The following is a 14,672-nucleotide window of genomic DNA, read 5'->3' on the forward strand; positions in this document are numbered from 1 at the left end:
CAGTGTGTCGACTATTAATAATATAATTTGTAACCGAGTTAATTATTATTATCCTCAGTGATTCAACATGTAAACCACTATTTTAGTAATATGTTCAAAATAGTTTCATTAGAAGGCAAGTTTGGTTTGGATATGACTTTTACCTTGTTTTGATGATAATTAATGTCAACTATAGACAGCAATTGAAAAACGAACAACCATAAATGTATTTTGTTGTTATACTAATATGTATAAACTCTAAACTATATACCTAAGTATGGATAGTTTCATCCACAAAGACGCGCCCCATCACTTTTTGGTCGAGGGAAGCGCGGGGTGCATCATAGGTGTATCATAAAAAGCATATCCATCCATCATAAGTTAGTATGTAAGTATTTGATTAAGTTTGAAATAAAAAAGTTTTGTTTAATTTTGATCAGCATCACACTACAAAAGCTTTATGGGCCATATGAAGGTGGCGCTTTGAGACAAATAATAAGATTGATAACCAGTTCCTCTGTGGTTTGAGAATTCCGAGTGAAGCTCGATTCCACCTTCAGCATGTGTGGTTGTGTTCCCCAGTCGATGAAGCACATGATGTCATGCCCTGCATGCCCAAACAAATGCACGCAGGAAGGTTTAATGAATGCTACTGACAACGCCACTCTAGTAGCGGAGTTTTGGGCAGATATAGGTTTGTTGTCGACACGGCAAGAAGAAGAACTTCGGCCTGTACCTCTAGCATGAACAACTTTTGTCTTCGAATCGTTTGCGTATTCGATAAAATTCGATACTCAACTTTCGAATTAAACGATAACGTGACAATTTTGATTCTCACAATAAGTTTCGTGCAACCATTTCTCACACTAAGTTCACTTTACGACACGTTCACAAGGGCGCTGTTGTAGTTTTCGTACTAAACCTTTTGATAGCGATTCGAGTACGCAAACGATTTGAACTCGAAAGATTTTCGTGCTATCCGTACTGATTATCACTTTCCTTCAGGTGGGATGCAGACCAAGAGCCTTCATCTTTGGAGATAACAAAACAGATAAAAGGACAATGACCAAAAGTGGTCCAAATGTCCACCACTAATGAGACCTATATTGGCTTATGGTCCATTAAATAGAGATTATCTTTCAGTATGGGACGAAAAAAAAATAAACTGTCAGTAAAAAGTTATGACTGTATGAAAAATTGTAGTAGTTTACGCGCTAATCTCAGGAACTACTGGTCCGATTTGAAAAGTTATTTTTGTTATGGATAGCCCATTTATCAAGGATGGTTTTAGGTTATATAACATCACCCTACAACCAATAGGGGCGGAGCAGCGACCACCCGACCATAATTCCAATATTGTTGTCTTTCTTCTGAGTTTATTTTTTTTTCTTTTAGCGAGCATCTAACGGAAAACGCAGCGTGGGACGTCCACCCACAAGGTGGACCGATGACCTGATAAAGGTAGCGGGAGGGCGCTGGATGCAGGCCGCTACCAACCGTGCGATGTGGAAGTCATTGGGGGAGGCCTATGTTCAGCAGTGGACGTCCTGTGGCTGAAATGATGATGATGATGATGAGCATCTAACACGGCACACTAAGCGACATGACATAACATGCATAGATTAATCCAAAATGTGCGATGGATAGAATGATATCAAGAACATTTTTCAGATGAAAAGGTAAAAAACATGACTTTTCATTCAGTCATAACTTTTTACTGACAGCATATTTTTGATTGCGGTTTGGTTATAATGAATCAGTATTTAGTAGACTATTTTACAACATAGGTCTCGTTAGTGGTGGACATTTGGACCACACTCCATACATTTTTGGTCATTGTCCTTTTTTCATGACACGTTTTTTTTCGTGAATTCGCAATTCGTTTATCACAGTTAAAAATAACAAGAGCGTTTTATCAGTGGTATCTTTGCACAAAATATTCCTCCTGGCGCAGTCGGGTAAAAACAAAAATCCAGTGACTTCAATAGTCCGTTATCGCATCCGTAACATTTCACCCGCGGCGCAGTGGTTGACCCCACTTTCTGTGAACTCTGTCTCTTTTAACTGTTGAACCGATGGTCGGTTTGTCTGTTTGTAATTGTTTTTTATTTTGATAGTGATCTCAAATATTTTTCTTTTTTAACAAGCGTTATATTCACTTCGCTTGTTATTACTATTTATTTAACTTCATATTTAGAAGTAGACGTCATTTGGCTGTAACGAACGAAATGTATTTAACGTTTGTTATTTATCAAAACCATAGCAAAATGGGATCACTATTTTTTTAATCTAAAGTCTAAAGATTTACGAAGAAGCCCCCCGATTTGGAGGTCCTGGATTTTATTGGATGAAAAAAAAGCGATTTGGTCAGTAAAACTTGTTTTACTAGGGTTGAACCATCTTACTTTAACTTTGACCAACGTCAAACAGCTGTCAAACCCCATACAAAATACACCGGTCATCGTTAAAGTTACGGTCAAAGTTAGGTCGTGCAACTCAGCCTAAGTTACTTTAATGTCAGTAAGAACTAAACGACTCGTTTCGTTATAGAATTTAGATGTAGTTACAGATCTCATGTGTAAGAAATGTATTTTGGTATAACAAATCAATTACATAGAATGTTTTATGCTATGCAAAATCAATGTAGAGCAGCCAACCATTAGTCGTAACTGAGTATGTTCCTGATAGCATGTTCCTTATAATAGAAAATTTGTAACTACACTCGACATCAAATAAATCGCACCTCCCGCGACAAGCATTTTCAAACGTATGCATCCCCACTTCCCACCAATATTGGCACCATTTAAAAGCCTAGTTCTAACCTTCATTTCATTAAAGGAAAGGTTTTTACCTCAAAAATGTGTCTTTAGAAGGATCCAGAGTCACTTCTTCAAAAAATAGGTAGTTACGCTAAAGCCAACTTTTATAGCTATAAAACTGTTAAGTTGGGATTAATCGCTATCCATCTGTTAAAGAGGACACGTGAGATCATTATTTGGTTTTATAACCATAAAAATTGGTCTAATTGATCCCATAGGTGGGCCCAAAGTGAGGTATTTTTTCAAGTCACATTTATGGTATATGTTAATCATTTATTAAGAAATTAAATGTGTTTTTCTTTAAGAATATTTATTGGGCTTTCAAATAACACCAATATTGTTGGGGCACCATGATTGTGTCAGAAGAAAATTGTTAAAGTTCGCGTCGCGGAAGGTGCGGTTTATTTGATGTTGAGTATATGTACAGACCACGTCAAAACTAGCATCTTAACCTGTTGCAATAAGACATATTTTGCAACAAACCTGTATAGTCTGATGTGCCTCTGTTGTCAATTCCAGCCGCCAGATAGCCCGTGATTGACTGGGAGTGATTGACACCAGCTCGTGACGTACAAACATGGAGAAATATGATATTGCACCAGCTGTAGTTTAGGGATAAGTGTATAGGGAAACGGAATTTACCCAGAAGTAAATACAGTATCCTTTTGTAAAATTACAGGAAAATTGTCTCTAGTTCTCTACATTTCAGACTTTACCCGATTAGGCATAGTCATACCGTTCGTCTACTTACATATACATATAATTACCTAAACCAATCATATATTGAAATAATGAAACAATTTAGTCATAGATGAAATCTAAGATCTAAAAGATCGTTGTTACTAAATGAAATAGGCATAGAATTCAGTTATTAAATAAAATTAAAATAGATTTAACAATGTCTATAATAGTCTATAATAGGTAAAGATTAAATAGGAGTAAAGAATCCAAAGAAGTTCATTGCTGGACAAAGATCTCCCCCAAGGATTCCCATAACAACCGGTCCTACGCTTAAAAATGTACAAAAATAGGTTTAAGAAAAAATAAAATAATGCCCGTTTTCACCATCAATCCCTAATTTTTAAGGGACCTCTATGGTAACACATAACAGGAATTTTGTTTTCATAGGGGTCACTAAAAATTAGGGATTGATGGTGAAAACGAGCATAAGTCTCTCAAAAAGCTGTGTAAAACTCAAAACTATTTTCACTGGCCAAACATACTGGCATGATTTCATTGTATGTTACTAAATCAAACGACTAACAAAACTAAAGGGAGCTTTCAAACGTTCAAAATAAGAGATGTATTCCATTGTTTTGTGTATAATCAGCACTTCATATTAATGATATGGACATTTTAAGTAGATTCAGATAGCCTCTTCACACAGTAGCCGGGTGTACAGTATAATGGTGGTGTCAGAAGGAATGTGATTGCGCGAAAAATTTGACAGCTTTTCGAATCTGAAAATGGAACTAAGTTTTTTTTAAACGGCCAGCATCTATAGTGGATACTTCTCTTTTATATTTTTTTGTGAAAATGTTAAGGTTGCCAGTGCTTTGTTTAGTGGTTTTGAGCGCAGTTATAGTGTGGGAAGTGACGGCTTTGAAGGCCGGTGACGTTGGAGTATGCATGACCAAAATAAGGTGCGTGCGTACTAACGATTGGTTTTGTTATCCTTGAGCTACAAATACAATGCATTGTGAGGAAGAGTGTCACAAGTATTTAAGTACTTAAAGTATTATTCTTGGACTTTATGCTACGAGTTTTAGGTTTTTATTAGAGTTAAGATAGTCCCTTAATTTTTATTGACTACATACTTATTATCCTTATTAGCTTAACATTATGGCTCCTGTTGGAAACCAACATGAAGGTTGCAATACTTTTTACTTAATAAAACAAAAAAATAGTAATATAAAATACAAAACATAATCGACACTCTTTTGTTTGACACCTTAATATATTAATTTTAATAACAATACCTGAAATTAAAGTTCAATAGACCTTTAAAATAAAAACAAAATTTAAAATTAAATGACTTATTTTTGATCAATAGAAGCTTTGAATATAAAATGGAAAACTTTCAAGAAGAGAGAGTCGAATTTTCCGTAATTAGAGATCAATCAGAACTTGGAAAATATTTAAAAAAATATGGTTTCAATGAAATCTATTTATTACTGACTTCAAATATAACAATTACGTACACAATTACGTAATTATTCTCTGCCTTTTGGTGCACTTTTTTGGGGTAGGGTTTTTTTATCTGTATGTTAGTGCAATGCCATCAAAATACTTTAAAAAACGCAGGAAGTTTTAATGAATGTCACTCTTGTAGCAGAGTTTTGGGCTGACACTGTGTAGGTTTGTTGTCGACACGAGGAGAAGAAGAAAATTTTCAAAATACTTCATTTTCCATAGCTCCCGGACGAGCAAAAGGGTGACGTTCACGAAGCTCAGCAACAAATGGTGCGGCAAGAGAAAGTGCGTCGTACGGGTGGCCAGGATACAGGTTAGTTTAGTTACGATTACCAATTACAAAATGTAGAGCTTTAAAATTGCAGTTAATTTAATGTGTCAAACTGTTATTGAGATAAAGGTTTTTTAGATTGTTTTATAAACAAATTTTAAACTATAATATAGAATGGCCGATTTTTTCTTGAATATTTGCGAGTTAAAACTTTTAGGTTGAGTTGCACCACCTAACTTTGACCGTAACTACGAGTATAACGATAACCACCTAACATTGAATGTAACTTTAACGATAACCGGTGCTTTTTGTATGGAGTTTGACAGATTTTTTAAGCTTGTCAAAGTTAAAGTAAGATGATGCAACCCAGCCTTGGTTATTTAAACCGTTTCTGTTTTTTTTTTAAATATTTTGATCATTTTCGTGCTATGGGAAGAAACTGTTCTGTAGGAATATTTTAGAAAAATAGTGTTTATTATTATTTTCAACCGACTTCAAAAAAGGAGGAGGTTCTCAATTCGACCCGTATGTTTTTTTTTCTATGTTTGTTACGCGACAACTCCGCCAATTATGAACCGATTTGAACAAATCTTTTTTCGGCGTATAGGTAATAGCTCAAGGGTGGTCCCATTTAAATTTAATAATAGAAAAAACAACCCCCAAGGGTGGAAAAATGGGGATGAACTTTTTTATACGCAATATCTCCGCCGATTATAAATCAATTTGAACGATTATTTTTTTGTTGAATAGGTATTATCAAAAGGGTGGTTTCATGCGAATTTGAAGAAAATATTTCACCCCCAAGGGTGGAAAATTGGGGATGAACTTTTTTATACGCAATATTTTAAATTTTTAGTTTTTTTTTGTGTTCACGCATTTAAAGTCGGTTTTATTTTTTTAAAAAGTTAATTATTTTAATTTTTAGCCAGTAGTGGAGGTGCACGATCGACTGATATGCTGCAGTGGCTTCCAATACCAAGCCGAGAGCGATGACTGCGCGCCGCTGTGCACCACGGGCTGCCTCGGCGGCCGCTGCGTGGCCCCCGACGTCTGCCAGTGCGACCCACCGGCTTACCTCGACCCTGGACACCAGAACACCTGTGTCCACCCCGTCTGCGACCCCCCCTGCCTCAATGCAGACTGCACGTCCAACAACACCTGCACCTGCCACCAAAACTTCCAACCTTTCAACTCTACCCACTGCCACAACTGTGGACCAGGGTACTCAGTCGCCCCCAACTTGAATTGCAACCCCATTTGCGACCCTGAATGCGACGGGGAATGCACTGGACCCAACGTCTGCTCCTGTTCCCCTGGGTACATTGCTGCTGGACACAAGTGCGAGCCAGTGTGTGACCCAGTGTGTGTAAACTCGAAATGCGTAGCTCCTAACTCGTGCTCCTGCTTCGACGGCTACTCTGCATCGAACAGCTCTTACTGCGCACCTGTGTGCGAGCGTTGCGACGCGAAATGTACCGCTCCGAACGTGTGTGAGTGCTTCGAAGGCTATGAGCACATCGACGGGACTTGCAAGCCGATCTGCAAATCCAGTTGTGAGAACGGCTACTGTTCCGGCCCGAACGAATGCTCATGCAACGAGGGGTACAAGAAGAATGAAACCTTGGGCGTGTGCTCTAAACCTTGCGAAAAGCATTGTCCTGGCACATGTACTGTACATGGAGAGTGCCGCTGTGCTGTTCAATCAACGTGAGTATTGTAATTCTAATCTTTACTAGTATGTATTTCTATTTTATTTCCTTTAACCTTAATTGATTAAGCAAGAGGAAACTGACATGAATTTAATAATGACCAGTCCAGTCGCAGCTTTGCCCGCGTTTAAGGTTTGTCCCACAAGTACCGGGACAAAAACTATCTCTTGTTTTTCCCTGGGTTTCAAACTTCCTTTTATCAACCTTTGATCTAAATCAGTTTAGTGGTTTATGCGTGAAAAAGCAACAGGCAGATAGAGTTAGAGAGTAAACAGAGTTTTTTTTTGGCATTTGTAAAATTAATATCCATATCAGTTGTCATAAAAATTACTTGAATTATCGAAAGCCGCCGGGCGGGCTTGGTGTATAGAGTCTTTAAGTAATCTGCTAGCAATTACAATACAATGTAATTATGCGGCGTAAGATCAGGTGTCTCATCGCCAGCGTATGGCACCGCGCGCAGGAAGCCAAGATGCGCCCGCGCATGCCAAATCGTGCGCATTGTCGCCCATTACGCATATCCTGCGCGTACAGCCAGCGCCAAATAGTTTGTGACACCCAAAAGGGCCAAGAAGTAGATAACACAACATTATTCCAATGGACAATTTGACACCATTCTCCAATAATTCTAAATCACAACTTTTCTAAAAATACACTACATTCTGGTCTTAAAAACTTAATTCATTTTAAATTACCTGTAAATTACGATTTTTGGTCGCATTGTAATTGAAAAAAGTAGTTTATTTGAGTTCACAAAATAGTGACGTCATTTGCTGGTAATGCCATACAAAATCTATGGGAGAGTTTCGTTTTGACAGTTTTAAAAAGTACGTCAATTGATTGGTGGTGTCAACATGTCTATTGTAACAAAGCGCGAACATTTTGGCTACTTTGGGTGTCACGAACTATTTGACGCTGAATATACAGTGCTTCCATGCATTAGGTCACCGGCGCACAGCAAAGCTATGTTTTTGCCAAAGACATTGTTCTTACCCAAATCCGTTAGTGAAATAATTAATTTAAATAAATTTCCATAAGAAAAAATATTTCAAAATTCAATCCAGTGACTTGGACCGTGGACCAAGCTAAAAGTCGGCCAAGTCGCTGGAAGGCTCACAGAAGATAACACCTTGACACAGTGATAACCTGTCGTCAACGACTTTGAAACGTCAAGTGGCAAAAATCAAAAACTAATAACCCAGTATTAATAGTAGAGCCCTCCTGTATACAGGCTGGCCAAAACAGTGAGGTCTAAAAGAAAAATTTAGATTCCTTACATCAAGGTATGTTATACGATTTTGCTTAGTGTAGGAGATAGAGGTAATTTTGTGATATTTTAAAATTCTATGACCTAGTTAGTAGGCTTTAATTTTTTTTATCTTTTTTTGGGATCTAGAAATAAACTAAGCAAAATCGTATAACATATTACATGGGGGTGATTTAGAATTTAGATACACCTTGAATCTAAATTTTTCTTTTAGAACTAACTGTTTTGATCACCCTGTATGTCATAATTATATTAATAAGGTTGTCCAACGTGGCAATAATAGAAACTAATGATCAGTGTTGATAGTAGCGCCCTCCTGACAATGAAGGTTCAGTGTGGGACATCTACGAGTATCAATTGGTCATTGGTAAATTGCCAATGTATTTTATTTATTTACATCACGGAGGCTCACTCTGTTGATGAAACTTTGGCGAATAAAGATAATGATATTTAATAATTCCAAACATTTCCCAGAGATGGCGTCTGAAGTTTCGAATTGATGCCTTAGTTAGAGGAAAACATTAGCTATACAATTAATATACCAATAATCAATAATTAAAATATACAAATTTTATTTAAAAAAAACAATTTTGACATAAAACTGAGTTAGGTACTTTTCAATTTGTTGTATACTTTTAAATCAACACATTGTTAGTCAATTGAGTTCTCGAATTAAATGACTTTATAATCAGGTTTCCCATACAAAATCTAAAGGAATAAAAAAGTATGTCAATCAAGCGTACTAACTACCCTTATTCAAAAACTTTGAAGATTTAAAATTTAAAGGAATATGAATTGGAGCTCGAAAATATATTAAATGTAGTTCTGATCGTCTGCAAGAGATGGCGTTAGGAGTAACGAAATATGTCATTAAACCGGTAGTTAGTCGTGATTCATAATGAGGATCAGTACTGTTGTAGAAAATGCAATAAAACTAGTATCTACGTTAATCTTTAAGACATAAGAAAGATATATCTTTTTGAATTATCCAAATCGGACCATTACTTACGAAGATATTAAGTAATAAACATAGGCCGTTTTTGCCGCTAAAAGTCAACGTACACAGGGCCGCGTGACGTCACTATATCCGAATCGAGCGCAGCCGGCGTACTGCGTGGATAGAAAATATTTTTTTCTAGCTAAACTATCAGTTTTAGAAAAAAACTTTTAATAACATTTATTCATCAAAATAAAGTAACCTATCGACCAGTAATTTTTAAAAATAAAAATTGTGAAAAATAAGTATCGCTATGTCCAAAAACCACATTTTTATAGGATTCGATGGAATGCGGAGACGCGGTTGGGGTGAGTGTAACTTTATGATTATTTGTATTGAACATAATAATACTCGTACATAATATGAGTGCTTATACCCAGTTTCTGGCCTAGAGGGGGGGGGGATAAGTCATACCCAGCTTAAAGCCTGGGGGGAGGGGCAAGCCTTACCCAGCTTCTTGCCTTGGTAAGAGGGGGGGAGAGGCAAGTCATACCCAGTTTCTGGCCTGGGGGGGGTTAGTCATACCCAGCTTCTGGCCGAGGGGCCTAGCTTATGCTTATGGGCTTATGGACTGGGGGGAGAGGCTAGCCTTACCCAGTTTCTGGCCTGCGGGAAGAGGGGGGGGGGGTCAAGTCATAACCAGTTTCTGGTTCTGGCCTAGGGGGGGGGGGGGGGTAAGTCATACCCAGCTTTTGACCTAGGGGAGGGGCAAGCCTTACCCAGCTTCTGGCCTGGGGGGAAGGGGAGGGGTCAACCAGTTTCTGGCCTGAGGGGGGGGGGGGGTAAATCACACCCGACTTCTGGCCCGCCCATGGGAACGGCGAATAGATAGGTAGGTTTAACTCAGAAAAACTAAATAACAGGTAGGTATTGCGTGTACATCGAAATGATCTTCATAGCAATGTCTTGTAGCCTAGGCAGAGTGTATCTGCCTCAGCTATACTTATTGTTAGAAGTAAATAAATTAATACTTAGACATTTTTATACTTTAATTGGACGAAGATATGACTCAACAACACTTATGAACACTTTATTTGCATAAATCGCCAAATATACCACCGCGGAGACCCTAATCGCGTCTCCGCGTTCCATTGAATCGTATGAGCGTATGGATTTTTTGCGATATTTTTCACAATTTCTATTTAAAAAAAATACCTATCGATAGCTTACTTTATTCTGATGAATAAATGTCATAACAAGTTTTTCTCTAAAACTGATAGTATGGCTAGAAAAAAATATTTTCTATCCACGCAGTACGCCGGCAGCGTTCGGATCGGATATAATGACGTCATCGGTCCCGCGCCGGGCGGTCAGTGAACTTTTTTAGTAATTTGGCCATAACTTTGTCAATTTTTGTCGTAGAACAAAAATTTTTGGACTGTATATTAAGGATTTCTTAGACCTATAAATCTGCATTCACAGCTAAAAATCGAAATGATCCTCATTGAACCTAAAAGCTCACTGATGATACTTTGGTTGGTGGTTTACTTTGTAAACATTAATGATTAACTTCATATGAAGTTTTACATAAAAATGAAAAATAAAATAGATGCAGAATTGAAACTTTGTTAAACCCTAATAATATAATAGGTACCTACTAGTAGTTAAACTACACTCGGCATCAAATAAATCGCACCTCCCGCAACAAGCACTTCTCAAACGTATGCATCCCCACTTCCCACCAACATTGGTAGGTACCATTTGAAAGCCTAGTCCTAAACTTCATTTCATTAAAGAAAAGGTTTTTATCCCAAAAATGTGTTTTTAGAAGGATCCAGAGTCACTTATTCAAAAAATAGGTACCTAGTTACGCTTGAGCCAAATTTTATGGCTATAAAACTATAAAATTGAGATTAATCGCTATCCATCTGTTAAAAAGGACACGTAAGATCATTATTTGGTTTTATAACCACAAAAATTCCCAGAGGTGAACCAAAAGTGAGGCCTTTTTTTAAGTCACATTTATGATACCTGTTAAGTGTTTATAAAAAAAATAAATGTGTTTGTCTTTAAGTTTATTTATTGGGCTTTCAAATAACACCAATATTGTTCGGGCACCATGATTATGTCAGAAGAAAATCTTTAAAGTTCGCGTCGCGGAAGGTGCGATTTATTTGATGTTGAGTATATGTTTTCCTAGTACAGATAGGTCTTATCTAGCTTTGTGCTATTTACTCAATTGATAGCTGGCTGAATAATATAATTGTTTGGAAAAAACAAAATAAATGTTGTCGTATAAGCCTAGGCGCGCCGCAGACCACCGATTTTTAGTTGGCCGATAGTTGGGCCCGATTTTAATTTGAATGAAGGATCGCCCGATACCAAATCGGTGTAATGTGCGCACTTTCATACATGCCCATACTGATTAAACTAAATTAAATTACTGAAATAAATATTTTTGTACAATTTTAACATTAAGTGTAACTGAAAGCTCCTCTGCTACTTCTACGAGATGATCATCATTTAACACGTTGAGTGCGAAACCAGGTCTATAGACCTTGTGTACGTCTCGTTTACCGTGCGGCTAAGAAAATTATAGTCTTCCTTGTCGTGCGAAAGGCATAACTTCAATTGGGTCCGGTGTAGGAAAGTGATGAATATATATCTATGATGTATTCTTAAAATAGAATCCAATGATGTACCTACCTTAATACCAGGTTTTTAGACCTGGTACCGCACGGAAGTAATAAAATGTCTTCACAATGCGAAACCAGGTCGAAGCACCTTGTACCCTGCGCACCTGGTACCGCACCCCACGCTAGCTTCGTGCAGCCAGTGTTGCCTCACATTCGTAAGAAACGCACATGTCGACATGGCATCAAGAGAAACAAACAAAATCAAAACTGCAAATTGATTATAATTTAATTTGCTACACGATTTATTGCTAATTTAAATAGTTTTTCGTGACAAACATTTGAAGTTGTAACTAAATGTTATTAAATAATATGTTTTCTTTAAATATAGCTTATTTAAGTATTTATGCACGTATGTCTTATTTGTAAAATATTTAGACTAAATTATTAAAACATCTTTGTCTGTTACTTTTATAAATTTTTATTAAAACTTAATTAAAACTATCGATATTTGTATTTCACATCCCTAGAATACCCACCAGACTTCCCTACTTCAGTGCGGCACAGGGTGCATAAGCCTTGTATTTTGAATATAGCTATAATTTTTATACTAAACAAGTTATTCACGAACGCCTTCAGGTGTATGTCAATAAATGCATTATTATTAACATTCAAAGAAAAAAAACACAATATCTATTAACATGAAGCCAAAAATAAAATTAATATATCTTAAATATTACAAGGTCTTTAAGCCTTGTGCCGCCACAATGTAAGTTTTAATACCAGGTTTAATGACCTTGTACCGAAGGAATGGAAAGTATTAGAAAGTTACTGCCGCAGCAAAGGTGTTAACTCGCAGTATACCTACCAGATAAATTGTTGGAAGGACACAATATCGGCACAACGGTGTACTTTAGTTGCCAGATTCAAAATAATGCATGTAAATACATATACGTACATGTGATGCAGTCATGTTAGTTACATTGCATAACTTTGTAATTAGTCCAGTAGAATTAGCTTTTAAATCGGAAATAATTCCTACAAAAGATTTTATTGTTTTAATGGCTTCATTGGTTGCCCATTAAGACTCTCCTAAGTTTTCGACTTCGACGGAGTTGTGCTTAAGTGGTGGGGGCCCCCGAAAGGGGCATTTTCTCGGTTTTCCGGTTATACCGCGTAAAGGGCTTATCCTATCAAAAAGTGGTCTTCATGACGGTTGAAGGGCACTTAATCCTGCATTGAATAAGACCAATTTCATATGTTTTGGACAAACCGTTCTCGCGCTAAAGTTCGGCAAAGTAGAAAATATACGTATAATTAATGACCCTCTTCATGTCCAATGGTTTGTTACCCACAGGCTTCCAAGTCTTGAAAAGGGCCACCTCAACCAGTGTAACCCTATCAAGGCTTACGAGCTTGATGCGCCTATCCTTGTTCGTCCCAGCCGTTCCTTAACTGCGGTTGCTGCACCTCTTCCTGGCACTCACCTGAACGACTCTGTGTTACCTACTGTGGCTGCCCCTCTTCCTTGTATCCTCCTGCATGACTACGTTGCCTAGCCGTATGCCTGGTCTAAGGTTCGACGCCAAAAATCAACAACAACAAGTTCATATTAAAACGCTGAAGAGTTTTTTGTTTGTTTGTTTGAACGCGCTAATCTTAAGAATTACTAGTTTGATTGAAATCATTATTTTTGTGTTGAATAGCTCATACATTGAGGAAGGCTATAGGATATATACAATCACTCTACGACTAATAGAGGCGAAGCAGTAAAGAAAAATGTTGCAAGCACGGGAAATACTATTTAAACTATTTTCACTCATACGAAGTTGATTTTGTGGCGTCGAACCTTGGACCAGGCATATGGCTAAGCAATGAAATCGTACAGTAGGGTACAAGGAAGAGGGGCAGCCACATTAGGTAACACAGAGTCGTTCAGGAGAGTGCCAGGAAGAGGTGCAGCAACCGCAGTTAAGGAACGGCTGGGACGAACAAGGATAAGCGAATCAAACTCGTGAGCCTTGTTAGGGTTACACTGGTTAAGGCGACCCTTTACAAGGCTTGGAAGCATGTGGGTAACAAGCCATTGGACGTGGAGAGGGTCATTAATTATACGTATATTTTCTACTTTGCCGAACTTTAGCGCGAGAACGGTTTGTCCAAAACATATGAAATTGGTCTTATTCAATGCAGGATTAAGTGCCCTTCAACCGTCATGAAGACCACTTTTTGATAGGATAAGCCCTTTACGCGGTATAACCGGAAAACCGAGAAAATGCCCCTTTCGGGGGCCCCCACCACTTAAGCACAACTCCGTCGAAGTCGAAAACTTAGGAGAGTCTTAATGGGCAACCAATGAAGCCATTAAAGCAAAAAAATCTTTTGTAGGAATTATTTCCGATTTAATCAATTTTTGTGTTTAATTCTACTGGCCTAAATAGTTACAGGATGTTTCAAGATTAGGAAGCTTTCAGGTATACAATATTTAGAAAAGAAATGTCACTCTCTACTAGTATATATAAGTCATATAAAAGGCAGTGGGCGGGGCACATGGCTCGCAGAGTTGATGGCCACTGGGGCATAAAAGTTCTCGAATGGCGACCACGAGCTGAAAGACGTAGTGGTGGACAGGCCCCCTAGGTGGACCGACGATCTGGTGAGGGTCGAGGTGCCTGGATTCGGGCGGCGCAGGACCGGTTTTGTGAAAATCCTTGGGTGAGGCCTTTATCCAGCAGTTGACGTCATTTGGCTGAAACGAAAGAACGAAAAAAAATTAAATTAAATCAACTCTCCCATAAAACAGGGTAAATGGCTCTTTAGCGTCACTGATCCATTACCCCGGTCCAAGGACGTGTGCGTTGTTA

At 37.9% G+C, this 14,672-nt stretch overlaps 1 protein-coding gene across 1 annotated transcript in view; it reads left to right on the forward strand.

Moving 5' to 3' along the window:
* The first annotated feature begins 4,181 nt into the window (after positions 1-4,181).
* LOC135074108 (fibrillin-1-like) overlaps positions 4,182-14,672 on the forward strand; it is a 32,247-nt gene continuing 21,756 nt past the window's right edge. The window contains exons 1-3 of the mRNA XM_063968415.1: positions 4,182-4,441; positions 5,214-5,304; positions 6,188-6,969. Coding sequence (XP_063824485.1) covers positions 4,335-4,441; positions 5,214-5,304; positions 6,188-6,969 — 980 coding nt within the window. The 5' untranslated portion in view covers positions 4,182-4,334. The remainder of the gene's footprint in view (positions 4,442-5,213; positions 5,305-6,187; positions 6,970-14,672) is intronic.

Source organism: Ostrinia nubilalis, chromosome 8, assembly GCF_963855985.1.
Source record: "Ostrinia nubilalis chromosome 8, ilOstNubi1.1, whole genome shotgun sequence".
Classification (NCBI taxonomy): Eukaryota; Metazoa; Arthropoda; class Insecta; order Lepidoptera; family Crambidae; genus Ostrinia; species Ostrinia nubilalis.